At 33.3% G+C, this 26,470-nt stretch overlaps 1 protein-coding gene across 1 annotated transcript in view; it reads left to right on the top strand.

The window, feature by feature from the left end:
- LOC128172708 (fucolectin-like) overlaps nt 1–26,470 on the top strand; it is a 52,233-nt gene that overhangs the window by 12,896 nt on the left and 12,867 nt on the right. Inside the window, exon 2 of the mRNA XM_052838471.1 lies at nt 25,000–25,054. Within this exon, the coding sequence (XP_052694431.1) occupies nt 25,000–25,054 (55 nt within the window). The remainder of the gene's footprint in view (nt 1–24,999; nt 25,055–26,470) is intronic.

Raw genomic sequence — 26,470 nt, 5'->3', positions numbered from 1 at the left:
TAGCCTAGGAATTACCCACATGGATCAAACACTACTGTATAACATATGAATAAGATAAAATACATTATTATTTCTAGTACTAAAATGTCAGGGTGTCTCCAAGGGGGCATAATCTTACAATACAATTTTATGCGCAATGACACAAAGAGCAAAAATAAATTAAACTAGACACGATCTCGTTGCGAGCAACGAGGAGGTCTTCCGTCTGATTTTAGAAATTGAGATTTATGTTCGATCTTGATTTTGCTATTTAACAGCTATACATGATTTAAAACAGGAAAAGAGGATCTTCAATTTAAGTGCCTGATACTATTTTGTTTCAGGTGTAAAAGTTTTGTTCAACAAGTGTTTAAAAATTCGTCACCGTTCTTGAGATATCTCAGAAAGAATATTTTAGGGGCCGGACCTTATCTCCTTATTGGGGCCGCTGAAAAAAAATTGTAAGGTTGCATGTTATTAGGTACATTATTTTGAGCATCTTTTCTTTTATACTGCATTTCAAAATATTTTTTCTTTTTGAGATATAGGTTATTACATTTTTGGACTTTTGACCCCTAAAAATCCTTAATTACGTAACACATGAGAAAAATCATTATAATGTTAGGCTACACAACTGTTAGATAAACATATTTGCTTCTATAATCTATTACGAAATACCCCTCGGTAAAGAACTATAGGAAAAGACTTTAGAGCCCTCTAGGTCCCTAATATTAGGGGCTAGCCCCTTTTTCATGGTATCAAATGAAAGGTCATTTGATTATAAAGAAATTTTGTTCAACAAGTGTTCAGAAATCCGTTACCATTCTTGAGATATCTCAGAAAGAATATTTTAGGGGCCGGTCCCTTATCTCCTTATTTGGGCCGCTGAACCAAATTTTTTAGGCTGCATGTTGTTAAGGACATCATTTTGAGCATCTTTTCTTTTATACTGCATTTCAAAATATTTTTCCGTTTTGAGATATAGGTGAGCAAAGTTTTGGACTTCTGATCCCTAATAATCCCTAATTACGTAACATATGACAAAATCGTTATACTGCTTGGCTTCATAACTGTAAGATAAACATATTTGCTTCGTAATTTATTACAAAATATCCCTCAGTAAAGAACTATAGTAAAAAGACTTTAGAGCCCTCTAGGTCCCTAATATTAGGGGCCAGCCCCTTTTTCATGGTATCAAATGAAAGGTCATTTAATTATAAAGACATTTTGTTCAACAAGTGTTCAGAAATTCGTTACCATTCTTGAGATATCTGAGAAAGAATGTTTTAGGGGCCGGTCCCTTATCTCCTTATTGGGGCCGCTGAACCAAATTTTTTAGGTTGCATGGTGTTAAATATATCATTTTGAGCATCATTTCTTTTATACTGCATTTCAAAATATTTTTCCGTTTTGAGATATAGGTGGTCAAAGTTTTGGACTTTTGACCCCTAAAAATCCCTAATTACGTAACATATGAGAAAATCGTTATACTGCTTGGCTTCATATCTGTAAGATAAACATATTTGCTTCTATAATTTATTACAAAATATCACTCGGTAAAGAGTTATAGTATAGGACTTTAGAGCCCTCTAGGACCCTTATTTGAGGGGCCAGCCCCTTTTTCTTGATATCACCAGAAAGGTCTTGTAAATATAAACTTTTTTTACATTACATGTTTTAACAAAATATTTTCCAGAAAAGAGATAAAGAGAGAAAAGCACAAAAATTCACGACGCTTTTTTAATGTCAATTTTCGAGCCATAGCGAGCTTTGGCGCCAGTAGTGCTAAACATACAAAACAACAATCATGCAAAACTTCAATCTTTCCTCTACCTACCGTAAAAATTTAAGCTTAATATCTCTTATAGTTTAGGAGAACAACAGAAGACAAAATACCCCTATAAAAATTAGAAAAATCTCAATATCTCAAAAACGGATATGACGTCATCAATACAAAAAATTTCCTATCAAGTTCAGACCACTATCTATCACATCCTAAAATTTGATTGAAATCGGCCGAGCCGTTTCTGAGAAATCGCGTGCACAAAAAAAGGCAGAAAAATAATAATAACTAGACACGATCTCGTTGCGAGCAACGAGGAGGTCTTCCGTCTGATTTAAGAAATTGAGATTTATGTTTGATCTTGATTTTGCTATTTAACAGCTATACATGATTTAAAACAGGAAAACAGGATCTTTATTTAAAGTCCCTGATACTAATTGTTTCAGGTGTAAGAGTTTTGTTCAACAAGTGTTTAGAAATTCGTCACCGTTCTTGAGATATATCAGAAAGAATATTTTAGGGGCCGGACCTTATCTCCTAATTGGGGCCGCTGAACAAAAATTGTAAGGTTGCATGTTATTAGGTACATTATTTTGAGCATCTTTTCTTTTATACTGCATTTCAAAATATTTTTTCTTTTGGAGATATAGGTTATCAAATTTTTGGACTTTTGACCCCTAAAAATCCTTAATTACGTAACACATGAGAAAAATCATTATAATGTTAGGCTACATAACTGTTAGATAAACATATTTGCTTCTATAATCTATTACGAAATACCCCTCGGTAAAGAACTATAGGAAAAAGACTTTAGAGCACTCTAGGTCCCTAATATTAGGGGCCAGCCCCTTTTTCATGGTATCAAATGAAAGGTCATTTGATTATAAAGACATTTTGTTCAACAAGTGTTCAGAAATCCGTTACCATTCTTGAGATATCTCAGAAAGAATATTTTAGGGGCCGGTCCCTTATCTCTTTTTGGGGCCGCTGAACCAAATTTTTTAGGCTGCATGTTTTTAGGGACATCATTTTGAGCATCTTTTCTTTTATACTGCATTTCAAAATAGTTTTCCTTTTTGAGATATAGGTGAGCAAAGTTTTGGACTTCTGACCCCTAAAAACCCCTAATTACGTAACATATGAGAAAATCGTTATACTGTTTGGCTTCATAACTGTTAGATAAACATATTTGCTTCTATAAATTATTACAAAATATCCCTCAGTAAAGAACTATAGTAAAAAGAGTTTAGAGCCCACTAGGTCACTAATATTAGGGGCCAGCCCCTTTTTCTTGGTATCAAATGAAAGGTCATTTAATTATAAAGACATTTTGTTCAACAAGTGTTCAGAAATTCGTTACCATTCTTGAGATATCTGAGAAAGAATGTTTTAGGGGCCGGTCCCTTATCTCCTTATTGGGGCCGCTGAACCAAATTTTTTAGGTTGCATGGTGTTGAGTACATCATTTTGAGCATCTTTTCTTCTATACTGCATTTCAAAATATTTTTCCGTTTTGAGATATAGGTGGTCAAAGTTTTGGACTTCTGACCCCTAAAAATCCCTAATTACATAACATATGAGAAAATCGTTATACTGCTTGGCTTCATATCTGTAAGATAAACATATTTGCTTCTATAATTTATTACAAAATATCCCTCGGTAAAGAGTTATGGGTAAAAGACTTTAGAGCCCTCTAGGTCCCTTATTTGAGGGGCCAGCCCCTTTTTCCTGATATCAGCAGAAAGGTCTTGTAAATATAAACTTTTTTTACATTACATGTTTTAACAAAATATTTTCCAGAAAAGAGATAAAGAGAGAAAAGCACAAAAATTCACGACGCTTTTTTAATGTCAATTTTCGAGCCATAGCGAGCTTTGGCGCCAGTAGTGCTAAACATACAAAACAACAATCATGCAAAACTTCAATCTTTCGTTTACCAACCGTAGAAATTTGAGCTTAATATCTCTTATAGTCTAGGAGAACAACAGAAGACAAAATACCCATATAAAAATTAGAAAAATCTCAATATCTCAAAAACGGATGTGACGTCATCAATACAAAAAATCTCCAATCAAGTTCAGACCACTATCTATCACATCCTAAAATTTGATTAAGATCAGCCGAGCCGTTTCTGAGAAATCGCGTGCACAAAAAAAGGAAGAAAAAAAAATAATAATAACTAGACACGATCTCGTTGCGAGCAACGAGGAGGTCTTCCGTCTGGTTTAGAATTTGAGAGATATGTTCGATCTTGAATTTGCTATTTAACAGCTAAACATGATTTAGAATAGAAAAACAGGGTCTACATTCTAAGGGCCAGATACTATTTTGTTTCAGGGATAAGAGCTTTGTTCAACAAATGTTTTGAAATTCGTCACCGTTCCTGAGATATCTGAGATAAAAAAGTTTTAGAAGCCAGTCCCTTATCTCCTTATTGGAGCCACAGAACCAAATTTTGAAGGTTGCATTTTGTAAAGTACATCATTTTGAGCATCTTTTCTTCTATACTGCATTTCAAAATATTTTTCCTTTTTGAGATATATGTAATCAAAATTCTGGACTTTTGGCCCCTAAAAACCCCTAATTACGTAACACATGATAAAATCATTACATTGCTTGGATACATAACTGTGAGATAAACATATTTGCTTCTATAACCGTTCACAAAATATCCCTCAGTAAAGGGCTACAAATAAAAGACTTTAGAGCCCTTTGGTCCCCTAATTTAAGGGGCCAGCCCCTTTTTCTTCATATCAAATAAAAGGTCATTTAAATCTCAACACATTTTGTTCAACAACTGTTTAGAAATTCGTTACCGTTCTTGAGATATATGGGAAAGAACATTTTAGGGGCCGATCCCTTAACTCCTTATAGGGGCCGTTTAACGAAATTTTGAAAACTGCATATGATTTAATACATCATTCTGAGCATCTTTTTTTCTATACTGCTTTTAAAAATAGTTTTCCTTTCTGAGATATATGTGATCAAAATTCTAGACTTTTGGCCCCTAAAAACCCCTAATTACGTAACACATGATAAAATCATTACATTGCTTGGATACATAACTGTGAGATAAACATATTTGCTTCTATAACCGTTCACAAAATATCCCTCAGTAAAGGGTTACAAATAAAAGACTTTAGAGCCCTTCGGTCCCCTAATTTTAGGGGCCAGCCCCTTTTTCTTCATATCAAATAAAAGGTCATTTAAATCTCAACACATTTTGTTCAACAACTGTTTAGAAATTCGTTACCGTTCTTGAGATATATGGGAAAGAACATTTTAGGGGCCGATCCCTTAACTCCTTATAGGGGCCGTTTAACGAAATTTTGAAAACTGCATATGATTTAATACATCATTCTGAGCATCTTTTTTTCTATACTGCATTTCAAAATAGTTTTCCTTTCTGAGATATATGTGATCAAAATTCTAGACTTTTGGCCCCTAAAAACCCCTAATTACGTAACACATGATAAAATCATTACATTGCTTGGATACATAACTGTGAGATAAACATATTTGCTTCTATAACCGTTCACAAAATATCCCTCAGTAAAGGGCTACAAATAAAAGACTTTAGAGCCCTTCGGTCCCTTATTTTAGGGGCCAGCCCCTTTTTCTTCATATCAAATAAAAGGTCATTTAAATCTCAACACATTTTGTTCAACAACTGTTTAGAAATTCGTTACCGTTCTTGAGATAAATGGGAAAGAACATTTTAGGGGCCGATCCCTTAACTCCTTATAGGGGCCGTTTAACGAAATTTTGAAAACTGCATATGATTTAATACATCATTCTGAGCATCTTTTCTTTTGTACTGCATTTCAAAATAGTTATCCTTTCTGAGATATATGTAATCAAAATTCTGGACTTTTGGCCCCTAAAAACCCCTAATTACGTAACACATGATAAAATCATTACATTGCTTGGATACATAACTGTGAGAAAAACATATTTGCTTCTATAACCGTTCACAAAATATCCCTCAGTAAAGGGCTACAAATAAAAGACTTTAGAGCCCTTCGGTCCCCTAATTTTAGGGGCCAGCCCCTTTTTCTTCATATCAAATAAAAGGTCATTTAAATCTCAACACATTTTGTTCAACAACTGTTTAGAAATTCGTTACCGTTCTTGAGATATATGGGAAAGAACATTTTAGGGGCCGATCCCTTAACTCCTTATAGGGGCCGTTTAACGAAATTTTGAAAACTGCATATGATTTAATACATCATTCTGAGCATCTTTTTTTCTATACTGCATTTCAAAATAGTTTTCCTTTCTGAGATATATGTGATCAAAATATTAGACTTTTGGCCCCTAAAAACCCCTAATTACGTAACACATGATAAAATCATTACATTGCTTGGATACATAACTGTGAGATAAACATATTTGCTTCTATAACCGTTCACAAAATATCCCTCAGTAAAGGGCTACAAATAAAAGACTTTAGAGCCCTTCGGTCCCCTAATTTTAGGGGCCAGCCCCTTTTTCTTCATATCAAATAAAAGGTCATTTAAATCTCAACACATTTTGTTCAACAACTGTTTAGAAATTCGTTACCGTTCTTGAGATAAATGGGAAAGAACATTTTAGGGGCCGATCCCTTAACTCCTTATAGGGGCCGTTTAACGAAATTTTGAAAACTGCATATGATTTAATACATCATTCTGAGCATCTTTTCTTTTGTACTGCATTTCAAAATAGTTATCCATTCTGAGATATATGTAATCAAAATTCTGGACTTTTTGCCCCTAAACACCCCTAATTACGTAACACATGATAAAATCATTACATTGCTTGGATACATAACTGTGAGATAAACATATTTGCTTCTATAACCGTTCACAAAATATCCCTCAGTAAAGGGCTACAAATAAAAGACTTTAGAGCCCTTTGGTCCCCTAATTTTAGGGGCCAGCCCCTTTTTCTTCATATCAAATAAAAGGTCATTTAAATCTCAACACATTTTGTTCAACAACTGTTTAGAAATTCGTTACCGTTCTTGAGATATATGGGAAAGAACATTTTAGGGGCCGATCCCTTAACTCCTTATAGGGGCCGTTTAACAAAATTTTGAAAACTGCATATGATTTAATACATCATTCTGAGCATCTTTTCTTCTATACTGCATTTCAAAATATTTCCTTTTTGAGATATATGTGATCAAAATTCTGGACTTTTGGTCCCTAAAAACCCCTAATTACGTAACACATGATAAAATCATTACATTGCTTGGATACATAACTGTGAGATAAACATATTTGCTTCTATAACCGTTCACAAAATATCCCTCAGTAAAGGGCTACAAATAAAAGACTTTAGAGCCCTTTGGTCCCCTAATTTTAGGGGCCAGTCCCTTTTTCTTCATATCAAATAAAAGGTCATTTAAATCTCAACACATTTTGTTCAACAACTGTTTAGAAATTCGTTACCGTTCTTGAGATATATGGGAAAGAACATTTTAGGGGCCGATCCCTTAACTCCTTATAGGGGCCGTTTAACGAAATTTTGAAAACTGCATATGATTTAATACATCATTCTGAGCATCTTTTCTTCTGTACTGCATTTCAAAATAGTTTTCCTTTCTGAGATATATGTAATCAAAACTCTGGACTTTTGGCCCCTAAAAAACCCCTAATTACGTAACACATGATAAAATCATTACATTGCTTGGATACATTACTGTGAGATAAACATATTTGCTTCTATAACTGTTCACAAAATATCCCTCAGTAAAGGGCTACAGGTGAAAGACTTTAGAGCCCTTCGGTCCCCTAATTTTAGGGGCCAGCCGCTTGTTCCCGATATCAAATGAAAGGTCTTGTAAATATAAACCTTTTTTGCATTACATGTGTTAACAAAATATTTTTCAGAAAAGAGATAAACTAAGAAAACCATGAAAAATTATGACGTTTTTTTAGTCTCAATTTTCGGGACCAGGCGAGCTTTAACACCTTTTGAGCATGACAAATATGAATGCCAAATTGCACATCTACAATCTCTTGTCTACAATCCCTGAAAGTTTGAACTCAATATCTTTTACCGTTTAGGAGGAGATCCCTGGACAAGCCGACCCTCTGAAAATCGCTAAAACGTCATTTTCTTAACAACGGAAATGACGTCATCAAAATGAAAAAATGTATATTAAGTTCGGACTAATATCTAATAGATCTGAAAGTTTCACGAAAATCGGTTCAGCCATTTCCGAGAAATCGCCTGCACAAATTTTGTAAGAAAAAAAAAAATAACTAGACACGATCTCGTTGCGAGCAACGAGGAGGTCTTCCGTCCGATTTTTTAGAAGGAAATATGACATCATCGACTTTGAATTTTGACAACAAAACATGATATGGTAAAAAAGAGTGAAGTACTAATGCTTTTTTGTACCGCTTTTTATAAGTTCTCTTATATTGCTTTATTAAATACTAGCATTTCTTCCAATTAAGATAAAAAAGATTAAATTTCTTTACCTCTGGTCCCTAAAAACCCTAATTGGGTAACACAAGAGAAAATCGTTATATTGTTAGTATATAATAACGTATTATACCTATCTTTAATAACCTTTCACAAAATGGCTCTCTTGAAAGGGCTACAGATAAAAGATTTTAGAGCCCTTTGATCCGCTAATTTAAGGGACCAGCCCCTTTTTCTGATATTAAATGAAAGGACATTTAAATCTAAACACATTTTGTCAACAAATTTTCAAAAATTCGTTACCGTTTTGGAGATATATGAGAAAAGAGGTTTTAGGGGCCGATCCCATTTCTCCTTTAAGGGGCCCTTTAACGAAATTTTAAAGGTTACATATTGTTAAGAACATCATTCTGAACAACTATTCTTCTGTACTGCATTTCAAAATAGTTTTCCTTTCTGAGATATGGGTGTCCAAAATTTTGGAATTTTGGTCCCTAAAAACCCTACGTAGCACATGAAAAAATCATTACATTGCTTGGATACATTATAACTGTGGGTTAAACATATTTGCTTCTATAACCTTTCACAAAATATCTCTCAGTAAAAAGTTATCATTAAAAGACTTTAGGCCCCCTCAGCCCCTTATTTAAAGGGCCAGCCTCTTTTTCAAGATTTCAAATAAAAACTCTAATCAATTAAAACATTTTTTGTTCAATAAGTAATCACAAATTTTGTACCATTCTTGAGATATCTTGAGAGGGTCGTTTTAGAAGCCGACCCTTAACTCCCTTAAAGGACCACATAACAAAGAAATAATGGTTGATTTTTGTTAAGCTCAATATTTTGAGCATCTTTTGTTCAATATTGCTTTTCAAAATTTTCCTCCATTTTGAGATATTGAGCATCAAAGTTTTGGACTTCTGGCCCCTTAGAATCCCTAATTACGTAACATAGGAGGGAATGATTACCATGTATATGTGGATAACGTTAGAATGAACATAATTGCTTCTATAACGTATCACAAAATATTTCACAGTAAAAAGTTATCATTAAAAGACTTTAGAGCCCCCTCAGCCCCTTATGTGAAGGGCCAGCCCCTTTTTCATGATTTTAAATGAAAGCTCTAATCAATTCAAACACATTTTGTTCAACATGTGTTTACAAATTTTGTACCGTTCTCGAGATATTTTGAGAGGGTCGTTTTAGGGGCCGACCCTGTAACTCCTTTTAGGGACCGCATAACAAAGAAATAATGGTTAATTATTGTTAAGCTTAATATTTTGAGCATCTTTTGTTCAATATTGCTTTTCAAAATTTTCCTCCATTTTGAGATATTTAGCATGAAAGTTTTGGACTTTTGGCCCCTTAAAATCCCTTATTACGTAACATAGGAGTAAATAATTGCCATGTGTAGGTGGATAGCGTTAGAATGAACATAATTGCTTCTATGACGTATCACAAAATATTTCACGGTAACAAGTTATCATTTAAAGACTTTAGAGCCCCCTCAGCCCCTTATTTGAAGGGTCAGCCCCTTTTTTTTGATGTCACCTAAAAGCTCTTGACTTTATAAAGATTTTTTGTTCTACATGTTATAACAAAATACTATCGAGGAAAGAGATATTGAAAGAAAACCACGAAAAATCACGACGCTTTTTTAACTGTAATTTTCGAGCTCGGGCGAGCTTCGGCGCTTTTGGTCACAGGAAAATATATATACCACATGTCAGATCTACAACCTTTTGTCTACAATCCCTGAAATTTTGAACTTAATATCTTAAATCGTTTAGGAGTTTACCCCTGGACAAGCCGACCCTCTGAAAATCGTTAAATTGTAAATAACTCAAAATCGGAAGTGACGTCATCATTAAAAAAAATTTCCAATAAGGTTCAGATCATTATCTATCAGACCTGAAAGTTTCATGTAAATCGGTCGGGTAGATTCAGAGAAATCGCGTACACAAAATTGGTTGGAAAAAAAAAGAAAAAAAATAATAATAATAGGGAAAAAGAAACCGAACGAAAACAATAAGGTCTTCCGTTGGAAACGGAAGACCTTAATAATAATAGGGAAAAAGAAACCGAACGAAAACAATAAGGTCTTCCGTTGGAAAACGGAAGACCTTAATAATAGGGAAAAAGAAACCGAAGAATAACAAGAAGGTCTTCCGTTGGAAACGGAAGACCTTAACTAGACACGATCTCGTTGCGAGCAACGAGGAGGTCTTCCGTTCGATTTTTAGAAGATGAAATGACGTCATCGACTTTAATTTTCGATAACAAAACATGATATGGAAATAGGAGTGAAGTACTAATGCCTTCCTGTAATGCTTTTTTATAAGTTCTCTTACGTTGCCTTTTTAAATACCTGCATTTCTTCCAATTACAATAGAAAAGATTAAACTTTTTTACCCCTGGCCCCTAATATCCCTAGTTAGGTAACGCATGAGAAAATCATTATATTGTAAGGATATATAAACGTATTATACCTAAAGTCTGTCCCAAGATATTTTTGCCACACATTTTCTTTAATTATTCGATATTTGTTAATATCTCTTGATTCAAACGATGTTCATTCGATAGTATGAAAAAATCAAAAGATTTCCTTTTTGTAACGCCCCCTCGGATGATAACGTTGAAAAAGTGTGTGAGATATTCCGAGAGACTTCCGAATTGAGAAAAGATGTTAACATTCCCCATTATAAATCTCTGTAGGAAATCTGTATTCGATCCTATGAATGTTTACGAAGGAAAAATGGTAATTTGTGAATGAAGTTTGACCCCTAAAAACGTTATTACCTAATTACGTAACACATGATAAAATCAATAGATTTCTTGGATACATAACAGTTGAGATCTACACAAAATTTAAAATTGTGTTTAATTCATGTGATTTTGAATGACAGCAGTTGTGAATGGACATGCACATGACAAATAAAGTGTCTTACACATGTAAATCTTAATGTTAAAGCTGCTTGGTCCGATTTTCAATAAAATAATTGTACGCTTTTAAACGATGGTTATGCTAAGTATGTGTGCAATAAAATACGTTGCAGTAGTTTTCCCGGTCATAAGCCATATTCCAATGACAAAATTATGTACATGTTGAAACTCTTTGAATCCGGATGTTGTGTATTACGGCATGCTGCCCAATCCTGCGACATTATTCAGCCCCTTGACATTTTCCCATCATTTTTGTTTTAAAAAATTTGTGCAATCCGGAACCTGTCTATTCTGTAAACCGGCGCAATGAAAAAGCCTACTGCTTATAATTAGTGAGAGTTATCTCCCGTAGTCCGTCCACTTATCGATCGATCGACCTTCTGTGAGATATTACTGCTCTATTATCAACAACTTTTTCTGTCGTTGCTATTGATTTAAACAACTGCAAATATAGATCCACAGTAGCAACTTATTTCAGTTAATACCGTAAAGTCTTGTTATGAATTGCAAAAATTTGATAATTAGATTATACAAATGTAGTTCACCCAATTTTTTTAGGCCGTGATTCAGGATACTGTGAGAGTAAGACTGCCGATATCGTTTGTTATCCCTGTTGTATGGCTACACGTACAGAGTTGCATATTATTCTGTCAAAATGCTCAATTTTTTTAAAAATAAAATTCTCATTTATGTTAATATTTATCCATTGTTTCCCTGCATCAAAACAGTTCTCGCCAGCAGGTATTTCAGCCACCTGTTGACTTTTTAATGTTCTGTTTAACAATGTACGGTTTAGCGTGCACTTTTCAGGTAAATCGGATGTTTGAAAAATTATCAATAACGATGATTGATTCAATAAGTATTTCCATCGTATGTATTCCGTTATGGATTTATTGTTTCAAAAAAAAAAAAAGGAAATGAAAATTGGAACCGTAAATAAGATCGATGAAATCTAATATATTTCAGAACAATAGAAAATTTTGCAAGAATACACGATCAAGACCTACTGCATTAAATACTAAAATTAATTTGCAACAATGTCCTCTAAACTGGATGTTGCCTAATCCGGCCATTTTTTTCAGAACCCCCCTCCGCCGGATTAGACAAGTTTTGCTGTATATTCACAAAATAATCGACATAAAAGAGTTTGGCGTTATTAAACTGGCCCCTTACGTCGAAGCTAGTATGATCGTATTACGACTTTGACATCTGTCTTTTTAATATAATCTATTATAACATAAAATATACGGCATGACTTTTTAAACAAAATTAAAGCAGTGTACATTTGTTCATTAATAGTTTTGATGTCTACGTTGTTAATAATTATTGCAAAACATGCAATATGAATAAATCCAATCATTCGGAGGATAAAACCCAACGGTTTCCTTTTTTAAACATTCCAATGATGTATTTTTTTCGGGGGGGGGGGGGGGTTGTATGCCCAAATTTTATTTTCATTTACTTTGAATATTTCTAACGTTGAAAGGAGAGCAATTCCGTGTAAATACGTCTATAACTTTCATTTCATTCATTTGGTTTGCAAGGAAAATTAGTTGATACTGTAATGGCCGACAATTCGGAACATGCAGCTTAAAGAAATTTCTCAACTTATTATACCTCGAAACGTTATTTCAAACCAGGCATCAATCAATGAAGGGAAATGGAAATATTCGGCGGATCCAAATGTTAAAATATTCTTATGATAAAAATTTGTATTTATGGCAAACATAGATTAATCATTTTTTATCTCCTACAAGATATAATCGCACCTGTGTTTTGTGTCCATCCCTTTTTAAACTCTTTGTAGCCAAATTTGTCAATTTTTTGCTGAAAATTCACAATCATAGCGCTGTTGAATGAAAGACTCGACTAGAACAACTTGCTGCATGGGCCGTCTAACATTATTTATTTTAATGAAGAATTCAGAAACTATTAGATTTCAAAAAGTGTCATTTTTTGTTAAATTACAGGAACATTGTTATTCATGCACATAAAATTTGTACAAAATAAGTTATGTTATTTAACCAGTGTTTGCAATTTGAGACCGTTCTTGAAATATCTGGGAAAGAAATTTTAGGGGTCATCCTTTCATCTTCTTTTCGGGCCCGTGTAACAAAATTTGAGCCATTTCCGAATAAATGTGTGCACAAAAATCGTTAATAAAAGAATGCAGGTAACGGGAGCTTTTAACAGGGGAGCAGGGAATGCTTTAAAATTCATATTTACATGTATTAATTTACCTTGTAAAATTATCAATCATAGGCATTAGATAACTGCTATTGCCTGATTGGTGAATTTGATTTGCCTATTGACTCCATGACATCTACGATTTCGCTTCGTTAAACGTACACATTTTTAAAAAATGTATATAAGCATGTACTCCAATCAGGTGTTGTACTTTACAGAACGTTTTTTACGCGATCGCAGAGCGCTTCTTTTTGGGGAAGAACAGTCCTAATGAGACTGCAAACACATAATACAGCATACAGACGTTTATATTAATATAATTATATATAATTTATGTATTAACTATTTAAGTGTGCTTGAATATGCAAATTTTAAAGCCAATTCGATTTGTATTAAAGAATTAATCTACTAAGTACATGTATTTTTCACCATGTGTTCGCTACTCGATCTTCACAGCTGTCCGAATACAATCAAAACTTTTACAATGAATGTACATTTACATAACATTTTGAAAGCTCACATATTCTTTCAGAATCAAAAAAAAAATTAATTAGTAAATGAATAAATTCAGCAATGAGTATGCTTTTTAATGAATCTGACTACCATTGAGAAGAGGTTATACCAATATTGTGACCCTTATTATTTTACGGCGTGAATAAATAAAACTTCAACTTGTTTAAAAATGGTTAGTTTTATTGTGCCCGTACCTACCGCAAGCATGTAACATTGTACTTCTTAAGCTGCTTTATCTCAAACGCTTTTTAAATATATTTCAACTTTTACTTACTACATCCTGCTTAACTCTCTCTCTCTCTCTCTCTCTCTCTCTCTCTCTCTCTCTCTAATATTTTGTTAGCCAAATGGAGTAACACATTATCATAGATTACAGATATTTATGTGAATATCGCCTATATTTTGTTGAAATTGGTAGTGTAATGCATTTAATTCTCAGCAGCAAAATGTCACAAACGGACACAAGTGAATTTATTTACATTTCAAATCGTACGACTGTAAAACGTATTATATTCATTGGTGGCAGCTTTTTCCTTTATTATACGAACTATGATTTAAATCAATGGTTTGATGCATCGTTAACCAATATAATTGGAAATGAAAATAACAACGAATCAATGAGCATTGGAATGTGTGAAAACGTATAAACACGAGAAGCATGTGTCCTACAGCTAATCGGCTGTCCACTAGCGCGGCATCTCCTCGGCCCGTGTTATGAAATTGTACACTCAACGTGGTGGGTTTGAAATGTTTGCAGTTTGATAACTGAATTTTATTTTCCAACAAACAAACTATTTCATGACATAGACAAGATCACAGAGAAAGCCCTTTTTTCAATGACAGTCATACTATCTATTATTTTTTTTTTAATTACGAGAGCAAAACAGCAAAACTTCGTAGGTAATGATATAATCCTTTTTCATTTACTCTTTTATATCGTTAAAATCTGATGTCTTTGTGTTTGCAGCTACATAAATAAACCCCTGTGTGCATTACAGCAAGGCGCATATCTTATGTATTGGATAACGGTAGACCGCTCGCTAGTCCAGCCGCGACCCATTTCCTTGGCCGCTGGCAAGGATCGGATACGTATAATTGTTTACATACACAGCTCTGAATTCAGCTAGATTTTAAATGCGACTCAAATGCATTGCATAGAAGCAGTTATTTTACCCATAATTTGTTTCCCTAGAGAAGAATTAAACTGTTTAAACACTTTCCGACCGCAAGCTAGTATACTTGTCTATGGTAGTGGGTAAAGGTTTAATCTTTTTTATTTACTATTAAAATCATTAAAATCGGAATTTTAGAGTTTGCAGCTACATAAATAAAACCCATGTGTGCATTACAGACAGACGCAAATCTTGTGTATTAGATAACGGCAGGCCGCTCGCTAGTCCAGCCGCGACCTATTTCCTCGGCCGCGGGCAATAGATCGGATACGTAATTGTTCACATACACAGCTTGGAATTCAGCCAGATTTTAAATGTGTCTCAAATGCATTGCATAGAAGCAGTTCTTTTATCCATAATGTGTTTCACTATAAAATAACTAAAATGTTTATACACTTTCCGTATGTAAACTGGTATCCGTTATGCCAGTTATACGCACAAATACCCCGTTTATTTGCCAAATAAAACACAAATACATGGTAACAAGTTTAGCTTTTTGCACTCACATTACGCAATACACGAACAAAATATTATTGTTACGACATTAATAAGATCATAATGAACATATTTTGCAGCGACAGCCATATTGAAATCTTAACCGCTTTTGAGTTATAGAGCTAATACTTTCAAGAACTCTAGGTCCCTAATTTGAGGGGCCAGCCCCTTTTTCTTGATGTCAAATGAAAGATCTTTTAAACATAAATCTTTTTTGTTCTACGTGTCTTAACAAAATATTTCCGGACAAAAAGATAGATTAAGAAAACCATGCAAAATCACAACGCTTTTTTATCTCATTTTTGGAGCCCCACCGAGCTTCGGCGCTTTTTGCGCTGAAAAATTATAAATGCCCTATTGCAAATCTACATTCTTTGGACTATCATTCCTGAAATTTTGAACTCAATATCTTTTTTAGTTTTTGAGATCCTTCGTGGACAAGCCGACCCTATAAAAATCGTTGAATTGTTAATCTCTGAAAACCGGAAGTGACGTCACCATTAAAAAAAATTTCCAATAAGGTTCAGAGTAATATCGATCAGATCTGAAAGTTTCATGTTAATCGACCGGGTAGTTTCTGAGAAATCGCCTGCACAAAATATGTAAGAAAAATAAGAATAGGGAACTAGAGCAAAGCTCGTTGCAAAGCAACGAGTGGGTCTTCCGTTAATGTCGGAAGTAAAGCTGGAAGTTCCTGTAGGAAGCAGAGCTCTTGAACCAATAACAAGAGTAACTAAAATAAAAAGATGAAAAAATCGAATCATTCCTGGTACGACTTAACAAAATCCGAATGATTTTAAGTACGACTTAACAAAAACCTTCCTGATTTCAAGAACGACTTAACAAAAAAAATCCGAATGTGTTCAAGTACGACTTAACAGTTATTTTTGGTACGAGTTAACTTTACTTTGAACATTACGCTAATTTTTAAACCAAGGACGCGGAAACAAAATTTCCGGAAAAATCAATTTTTAAACCCCGATATCTCTTTAATGCATTGTCCGATTTTAAAACGGATTTCAGTGTTAGATCCAGCTTGATAAGCTTCATAAAACATATATTCATTTTTGATTTGATCAGAAAATTCATTTTTTCGAAAAATTTGTTTCACTTCCGGTTTCGACCGGAAGTGACGGATTTTTATTTCCAGCCTTATTGCACATGTAAATTGCCAAATTCAAAACCACAGAAAATTTCAAGACTCTATCTTAAAGCGTTTTTGAGAAATGTCGCGGACAAAATGACTTTTTTTAAAGTTTAAAAATGACGTAACGTCAAAACAAAAGTGACGTCGTTATGGAAACTTTAACATCTTTTAGGCATTATAATTGCACAAAATCCCTGAAAGTTTCCTTTAAATAAGTTGAAAACTTTTTGAGTTATGAAGCCGAAAAAGAGTCAGAAAAAAAAGAAAAAGAAACTAGAGCAAAGCTCGTTGCAAAGCAACGAGTGGGTCTTCCGTTAATGTTGGAAGTAAAGCTGTAGTTCCTGTAAGAAGCAGAGCTCTTAAACCAACAACAAGAGTAAAAGAAAAAAATGAAAAAAATCGAATTATTCCTGGTACGACTTAATAAAAAACGAATGATTTTAAGTACGACTTAACAAAAACCTTTCCGATTTTAAGAACGACTTAACAAAAAAAAACCGAATGTGTTTAAGTACGACTTAGCAATTATTTTTGGTACGAGTTAATTTTACTTTGAACATTACGCTATTTTTTAAACCAAGGACGCGGAAAGAAAATTTCCGGAAAAATCAATTTTCAAACCCCGATATCTCTATAATGCATCTTCCGATTTTTAAACGGATTTCAGTTTCGTATTCAGCATGACCAACTCTACAAACCTCATAAACATTTGAAATTGAAACAAAAAATTCGAAAATTCGAAAATTTTAAAACACTTCCGGTTTGGACCGGAAGTGTCGGAAACTAAATTCCAGCCTTATGTCCAAATAAAAACGATCAATGCTTCAACACAGAAAATTCCAAGTCTTTATCTTTAAGCGTTTTTGAAAAACGCCCTGGACAAAATCACTTTTTTAAAATTTAAAAATTGACGTAACGTAGAAACGGAAGTGACGTTGTACTTAAAAAATTAACATCTTTTAGGGACAGTGATTTGCCATAATCCCTGAAAGTTTTATGTAAATCCATTGAAAACTTTTTGAGATATTAAGCTTTAAAAAAGTCAGAAAAATAAAGAAAAAGAATAATAATAATAACTAGAGCAAAGCTCGTTGCAAAGCAACGAGTGGGTCTTCCGTTAATGTCGGAAGTAAAGCTGGAAGTTCCTGTTGGAAGCAGACCTCTAAAACCAATAACAAGAAAGATGAAAAATATCGAATCATTCCTGGTACGAATTACCAAAATCCGAATGATTTTAAGTACGACTTAACAAAAACCTTTCCGATTTCAAGAACGACTTAACAAGAAAAATCCGAATGTATTCAAGTACGACTTAGCAATTATTTTTGGTACGAGTTAATTTTACTTTGAACATTATGCTATTTTTTAAACCAAGGACGCGGAATCAAAATTTCCGGAAAAATCAATTTTTAAACCCCGATATCTCTGTAATGCATCGTCCGATTTTCAAACGGATTTCAGTTTCGTATTCAGCATGACCAGCTCTACAAACCTCGTAAACATTTGAAATTAAAACGAAAACTTCGAAAATTCAAAAATTTTAAAACGCTTCCGGTTTGGACCGGAAGTGACAGAAACTAAATTCCAACCTTATGTCCAAATAAAAACGATCAATGCTTCAACACAGAAAATTCCCAGTCTTTATCTTAAAGCGTTTTTGAAAAACGCCCTGGACAAATTCACTTTTTTTAAATTTAAAAATTGACGTAACGTAAAAACGGATGTGACGTTGTACTTAAAAAGTTAACATCTTTGAGGCACAATAATGCTACATCATCCCTGAAAGTTTCATGTAAATCCGTTGAAAACTATTGGAGATATTAAGCTTTAAAAAAGTCAGAAAAATAAAGAAAAAGAAAAAAAATAATAATAAAAAGAAACAATAGAATAACAAGAGGGTCTTCCGTTCAAAAACGGAAGACCCTAACTAGAGCAAAGCTCGTTGCAAAGCAACGAGTGGGTCTTCCGTTAATATCGGAAGTAAAGCTAGAAGCTCCTGCAAGAAGCAGAGCTCTTAAACCAATAACAAGAGTAACTAAAATAAAAAGATGAAAAAATCGAATTATTCCTGGTACGACTTAACAAAATACGAATGATTTTAAGTACGACTTAACAAACACCTTTCTGATTTCAATAACGACTTAACCAAAAAAATTCCGAATGTGTTCAAATACGACTTAACAATTATTTTTGGTACGAGTTAATTTTACTTTGAACATAACGCTATTTTTTAAACCAAGGACGCGGAAACAAAATTTCCGGAAAAATCAATTTTTAAACCCCGATATTTCTTTAATGCATCGTCCGATTTTAAAACGGCTTTCAGTGTTAGATTCAGCTTGGTAAGCTCTACAAAACAGATATTTATTTTTAATTTGATCAGAAAATTTATTTTTTCGAAAAATTTGTTTCACTTCCGGTTTCGACCGGAAGTGACAAAATAATTTTTTCTGTACATTTGCCATAAGTAAATCCGCAGATTTTCAATCACAGAACATTTCAAGTCTTTATAAACAACCGTTTAGGAGAAAAGTGCTGGACAAAATCACTTTTTGAAAATTTTTAAAATGACGTAACTAGAAAACGGAAGTGACTAAATGACTGAAAGTTTAAAAGCTTCAAGGGACAATAATTTAAAATAATCCCTGAAAATTTCTTGCAAATCGGTTGAATAGTTTTTGAGATATAAAGCAAAAAAGAAGTCAGAAGGAAAAACAAGAAGAATAATAATAATAAACTAGAGCAAAGCTCGTTGCAAAGCAACGAGTGGGTCTTCCGTTAATGTCGGATGTTAAGCTGGAAGTTCCTGTAAGAAGCAGAGCTCCTAAACCAATAACAAGAGTAACTAAAATAAAAAGATGAAAACAATCGAATTATTCCTGGTACGACTTAACAATATCCGAATCATTTTAAGTACGACTTAACAAAAACCTTTCTGATTTCAAGAACGACTTAACAAAAAAAAATCCGAATGTGTTTAAGTACGACTTAGCAATTATTTTTGGTACGAGTTAATTTCACTTTAAACAAAACGCTATTTTTTAAACCAAGGACGTGGAATCAAAATTTCCGGAAAAATCAATTTTTAAACCCCGATATCTCTGTAATGCATCGTCCGATTTAAAAACGGATTTCAGTTTTGAACTCAGCATGAAAATTACTGTAAGATACGTACGTAACATTTTTAAAATTGAAAAACTTGAAAATTCAAAAAAATTGGTTTTGCTTCCGGTTTCGACCGGAAGTGTCAGAATTGAGTTTCCAGCCTTATGTCATAGGTAAAACGATAGTTCTACCTTCTCTGTAAATCTCATAGCTTTATCTTAAATCAAAAATGAGAAAAACTCCGGACAAAATCACTTTTTTAAACGTGAAAAACGTCAATATCTGACGAAATTGATGACGTCATCAAATAATTTTTTCATATCATAGAGATCTTTTTGATACACATTACACCTGTAAATTTCAAAACAATCGATGCAAGCGTTTTTGAAATATTTGAGTTGGAAAAAAAATAAAAAGAATAATAATAATAAGAATAAGAAAAAAAAGAAACCGTAGAAAAACAAAAGGGTCTTCCGTTGAAAACGGAAGACCCTAAAAAAAACAATAGAATAACAAGAGGGTCTTCCGTTGAAAACGGAAGACCCTAATAATAAAAAGAAACAATAGAATAACAAGAGGGTCTTCCGTTGGAAACGGAAGACCCTAATAATAAAAAGAAACAATAGAATAACAAGAGGGTCTTCCGTTGGAAACGGAAGACCCTAAAAAAATAATAATAACTAGAGCAAAGCTCGTTGCAAAGCAACAAGTGGGTCTTCCGTTAATGTCGGAAGTAAAGCTGGAAGTTCCTGCAAGAAGCAGAGCTCTTAAACCAATAACAAGTGTATCTAAAGTAATAAAATCAATTTTTGAACCCCGATATCTCTGTAATGCATCGTCCGATTTTTAAATGGATTGCAGTGTTAGATTCAGCTTGATAAGGTCTACAAAACACATATTCATTTTTGATTTGATCAGAAAATTCATTTTTTCGAAAAATTTGTTTCTTTTCCGGTTTCGACCGGAAGTGACAGATTTTAATTTCGAGCCTTATTACAGAGGTTAATCAACCAAATCATAACCATTGACAATTTCAAGCCTCTATCTTAAAGCGTTTTCGAGAAAAGTCCGGGACAAAATGACTTTTTTAAATTTTTAAAATTGACGTCACGTCAAAACGGACGTGACGTTCTCTTTAAAATTTTAATACTTTTGAGGGACGCCAACTTGCAAAAATCTCTGAAAATTTCATCAAAATCGGTTAAAAACCTTTTGAGTTATGAAGCAAAAAAGGAGTCAGAAGAAAAGAAAAAGAATAATAACTAGAGCAAAGCTCGTTGCAAAGCAACGAGTGGGTCTTCCGTTAATGTCGGAAGTTAAGCTGGAAGTTCCTGTAAGAAGCAGAGCTCTTAAACCATTAACAAGCGTAACTAAAATAAAAAGATGAAAAAATCGAATTATTCCTGGTACGACTTAATAAAATCCGAATGATTTTAAGTACGACTTAACAAACACCTTTCCGATTTCAAGAACAACTTAACAAAAAAATCCGAATTGTTCAAGTACGACTTAACAATTATTTTTGGTACGAGTTAATTTTACTTTGAACATTACGCTATTTTTTAAACCAAGGACACGGCTACAAAATTTCCGGAAAATCAATTTTTAAACCCCGATATCTCTTTAATGAATCGTCCGATTTTAAAACGGCTTTCAGTGTTGGATTCAGCTTGATAAGCTCTATTAAACACATATTCATTTTTGATTTGATCAGAAAATTCATTTTTTCAAAAAATTTGATTCGCTTCCAGTTTCGACCGGAAGTGACAGATTTTTATTATATAGCTTCATTACAGAGGTAAATTGACCAAATCATAAAAATTGATATATTTCAAGCCTCTATCTTAAAGCGTTTTTGAGAAAAGTCCCGGACAAAATGACTTTTTTAAAATTTTAAAAATAACGTCACGTCAAAATGGAAATGACGTTGTCTTTTAAACTTTAACTTCATTGAGGGACGATAACTTGCTAAAATCTCTGGAAGTTTCATTGAAATCGGTTAAAAACTTTTTGAGTTATGAAGCAAAAAACGAGTCAGAAAAAAAAGAAAAAGTATAATAATAATAAAAAGAAACCGAAGAAAAACAAAAGGGTCTTCCGTTGGAAAACGGAAGACCCTAATAAAAATAATAAAAAGAAACCGAAGAATAACAAGAGGGTCTTCCGTTGAAAACGGAAGACCCTAAAAAGAAACCGAAGAATAACAAGAGGGTCTTCCGTTGGAAACGGAAGACCCTAAAAAGAAACCGAACGAAAACAATAAGGTCTTCCGTTGGAAACGGAAGACCTTAATAATAGGGAAAAAGAAACAAAGCAATAACAATAAGGTCTTCCGTTGGAAACGAAAGACCTTAAATAAACGGTTTAGGGATGAGGATCTCAGATCTCAGAAGTTAACAAAATATACAGTGTATCATATCATTTCCTATTTCATAAAGGCGGGGGGGGGGGGGGGGGTTAAAGACAACACCTGGGGGTCATTAATGTACTTTACACCAGTTGATGCATCATAATGACTTTAGAAGATATTATGTATTTTCCTGTTTCGTGGGGTCAGAACAGTCCCATAAGGTCATGACCTACATTGTATTTGATGCATTATAATACATTAAGAAAGAAATACTCCTTCCTTCCTATTATTACTCATATAAAAAATATAAGTGTCTACACTTACTTACATATGTAATACACAAATTTAATAAGAAATTGTTTATACAGGGTCAATATCGGGTCAACTCAACAGTGCATGCAGTCTGACAAATGAAAAAAAAAATAACTTTTGCAACTAAAATGACAGAAACTTTACAAATGCGATAGGATAGGTAACGATGATAAGCTTATTTAAATATTAAAAGATGATGATACACTGATACAGTATGCTGTCAAAGGGAGATTACATTTAGAAAGTGAAAGTAGAACTTATATACATGTGTATGTATGCTGGCAGGAATCCCATGCTGGCATCTTATTATATTGTGCTACTGCTACTACATGTATTATGCTTACCTAAATTGGTCAACATCATAATGATAATCCAATTAAAACACAATAATGAATTCCTTTAGCTGATCTTAACTACCGTAATCCTTTTCTGCATACGGAAAACACAGACATATTTGTATGGGTGTTGCTAAAACGCGGAACGGAAAACGGAACGGAATGGAAAATATCATCACGTTTACCGCTTAAAAAGGGTATAGACTGGCCAGAAGCGATTTACTTTGTATCTTTTATTTATATCTAATGAATGATTATCAACATGTTGCTATCTTATTAATATTCATATGAATGTCTATCAATTATAGCATTGTATTCATTCGGCTTTAGTTGAGTACGGAAAAATCAAATGTATACGAATTGTGAAACATTAACATGATTAAACGAGCAAATTAGCTATAACTTTTTACTTATTTCTCTTATATGGTATTGCTGGCATATTAGCGTAACGTACGCAGTTAGTGAAAGCGTTTTATGCGTGTTTTGAGTATTTTTATATTATTTTCAAATATGATATACATGTATATACTTACATCAAAATTGAATTTTCGGTGTTCTAGACGATCTTTTATCTGACAGACGATACAGTATCATTGAGATGGAAGAAAAAAACTGTAGGACTGACGACATTAAAAAATTAAAATACAGTAAACATTAAAATACCCGGTAATTTGTGAAACTAGTATTTTTAGCAATGCAATTTTGTTTACGTTTGCATTACAAAGCATGCAGTTGTTTATTCCAGCAGCTATATACATATGATCCGAATAGAGAGCTCTAGACGTTGCCTGGTTTGATTTTCCGATTATATATTGGGACTATAGTCTGTCGATCCCAAAATATTCATGCAGCACATTTGGACGATTTATAATGGAAAATGTTGACATCTTTTCTCCATTTGGAAGTCACTCAGAAGACCTTGCACAATTTTTCAACACTATCATCCGGGTCTGTTAAAATGCAAAACCCCGTAGACTTCTTTATTTTTAGCCGTGTATATATACCAGCTGATAAGCTAGAGAGGACGTTTTAAAGAAAGAATAATGAGAATGTTTAATGCTTCTAAAAGAGAATCGCTTGAACCCTGAGGTATATATAAATATACAGCAAAAAGTGAATCGAGGATATTTTGGGACAGAATATAGTGGTCAATGCATGTACTGTTAATTGTGAGGAAATAAATATTCTTGAATAAATAATCTAATATTGCTAGTCTTTCAAAAAAAATCAAAAAGGTACATAAAGTATATCGTTTTAGCATACTTAACAAATCTATGAGGTAAATAACATTAGATAAGATTTTCCGTTTTCCTTCCGTTCCGTTTTCCGTTCCGCGATTTAGCAACACCCATGTATGTATACACGTGAACCCATCTAATCGAAGAGCTGGGTAAAACTAGTACCCGCTAATGAGACATGCAAACCTGTGTTGTGTACGTAACTTCAGACAAAGATCAGTCATTTGTAACATGCATGTATTTTTATGACCTATTCTTCAAATCCACTTGCACTATTTTATTAGGTAAATAACAGCTTTAAGGTGGTGCAGGACACCTGCATATTGTGATGTACATGTATACTTCCTATTGAGATAAACAATAAAGTATGTTGAATATTGATTAAATATTTACCCCCCAAATAATGTTACCTAACATTGAAGCGCAATGGGTTAGAGCGTTAACATGTCTGTAAGAGCATTGGGGTCCAAGGTGTATTTTTGGTAATTTACGAATTTTCATGGGGAGGGGGGGGGGGGGGGTCTGGACCCCTCACTCCCACCCCTTCTCTAAATCTGTGCACACCATGATGTTCATGTAGGCACACAGAAGCAAATCTAAAACCGGTAACCGCCACTGGGAGGGGGCATAATTTAATTTTTAATTTTGTTTGTAATAATTATATAGACCATTATACTTCCTATGACATAAAATGTTAAGATTATTGATTAACTGAAAATTCACTGCAAACAGTTCTACCCCAAATTGCACATAAAGTGCTGCTCATGTCACGATGTGTATTATCATATGGGCAGGGATCTCATCCTTCAGTTATGAAAATTATAATTTTTAAATTTATTACCGGAGTTTGCATGTAGCCTTCATTTTTAATTAAACTGGTACAAAACAGTGTTATTTAGGGGCAAACACATGGTGCGGGTATTACTGTCTAATGACAGCATCTAGTATTTTATTTGTCATGAACTCATTCGTTCATATTGTTTTGTTCTTCTGTAAATTATTATGTTTTTTTCTTATTTGCAGAACATAAACTGCCACAATGGAGCACTCTTTGGAGCTCAAGGACCGTGTGAAATCAGTAAGTTGATGTCACAAGGTAACGGCATCATAATAAAACTATGTGTCTGTATTCTTTAGGTGAAGATATATTTCAACTCAATAAAAACTATGTGTCTGTATTTTATAAGGTTAAGATATATCTTTACTAAAAAATAAACTTTATTATACCTCAATATGATTATTTTATATAACGCAACATCTGATTGGTTCTAGACAATCACGTGACCGGGCGACAAAACGTCATGTCTCCCGGGGAAAAATATCATGTCACACCTCTTCCTAAATCTCGGGTTTTTTCATCCCAAAGGTATGAAAAAGCCAATATAAGCATACGATGTTAACAAATATGGTGAAAATCAAAAATATTTAATCATTTTTTTTAAATTCTCTGTACGCTACAAAAATCAAATTTTACTATTTTTGATTTGAATCTGTGAAAACAAAGATAGACAATCAGAAAACAAAAACAAAAATCACAACGTTTTTGATTTCGACAAGTCGAAAAATTATCAAAAATCGACGTATGTTGTATTATCATTTGTTGTTTGGTATAATAAAACTTTTATTGCATGAATGTTCTGGAAATATGAAGATTTATTCACCAAAAAAAATTATATTTCCCTCTGGAAATTTTACTTTTTATTGGGTATACCTTGCCAGTTTAGTGATGTCATATTTGTCTATGTTTGATTGTCTTTCTGTCAATATATATGCCTTGCTCTTCTGTTTCTGTCTTTCTTTCCGACTCTCTTAATTTAAGATGATGTTTATCAACTCTTTGATTGTTATTTCTGTGTATTTGCCTTCCTCTCTTAAGTTTGTCATTACCTCTCTAAATCGATACTTATCTATACAGTTTCCTACTTGTAAACACTGTCATATTATTTCAACTTTTTTTTCTATTTGAGAAAAGAAATAAACTGTTCAATGGAGCTTCTGTTTGTAGGATATAGTATCAAGTATAGGATATTAGATCAATACAGGGATGTGTGACGTTGCCTTTTTTTGTAAAGAAGAAGTCAGATCTAATTTTGAAAGTTGAACAAATGTCTTGTTTACAAAGCAAAGAATTGTTAGCTCTGTAACTAGCTTATAGGTCAATAAATTGCACTTAAATTCTGGTTGCCTATTAAAGATGCCTTACTGAAGCATTGTAAACATTAAAATCAGAAAAATAATTTTTGACCAAAATCGTGACCATGCACCTTTAACATTTGCCCATTTATTACTTCATATTGAAAATTACTTAGGCCATTTCCATTAAAATGTGACATTATGCATCATAAATTATAAATTTTATGACTCTTTGGTAAAATTGCATATGGGCAGGACCAAATTTTGATCATTTTTTATAATATTTTACTTTTTTCTGCGTATCTAAGAAATTCTACTAAAAATATAATGCATTCATATTTCTACCAAATTTGTAAATTCC

This window comes from Crassostrea angulata, chromosome 2 (assembly GCF_025612915.1).
Source record: "Crassostrea angulata isolate pt1a10 chromosome 2, ASM2561291v2, whole genome shotgun sequence".
Lineage (NCBI taxonomy): Eukaryota > Metazoa > Mollusca > Bivalvia > Ostreida > Ostreidae > Magallana > Magallana angulata.
The sequence above is the reverse complement of the archived record's forward strand: the minus strand, read 5'-3'. Positions and strand labels throughout refer to the sequence as shown.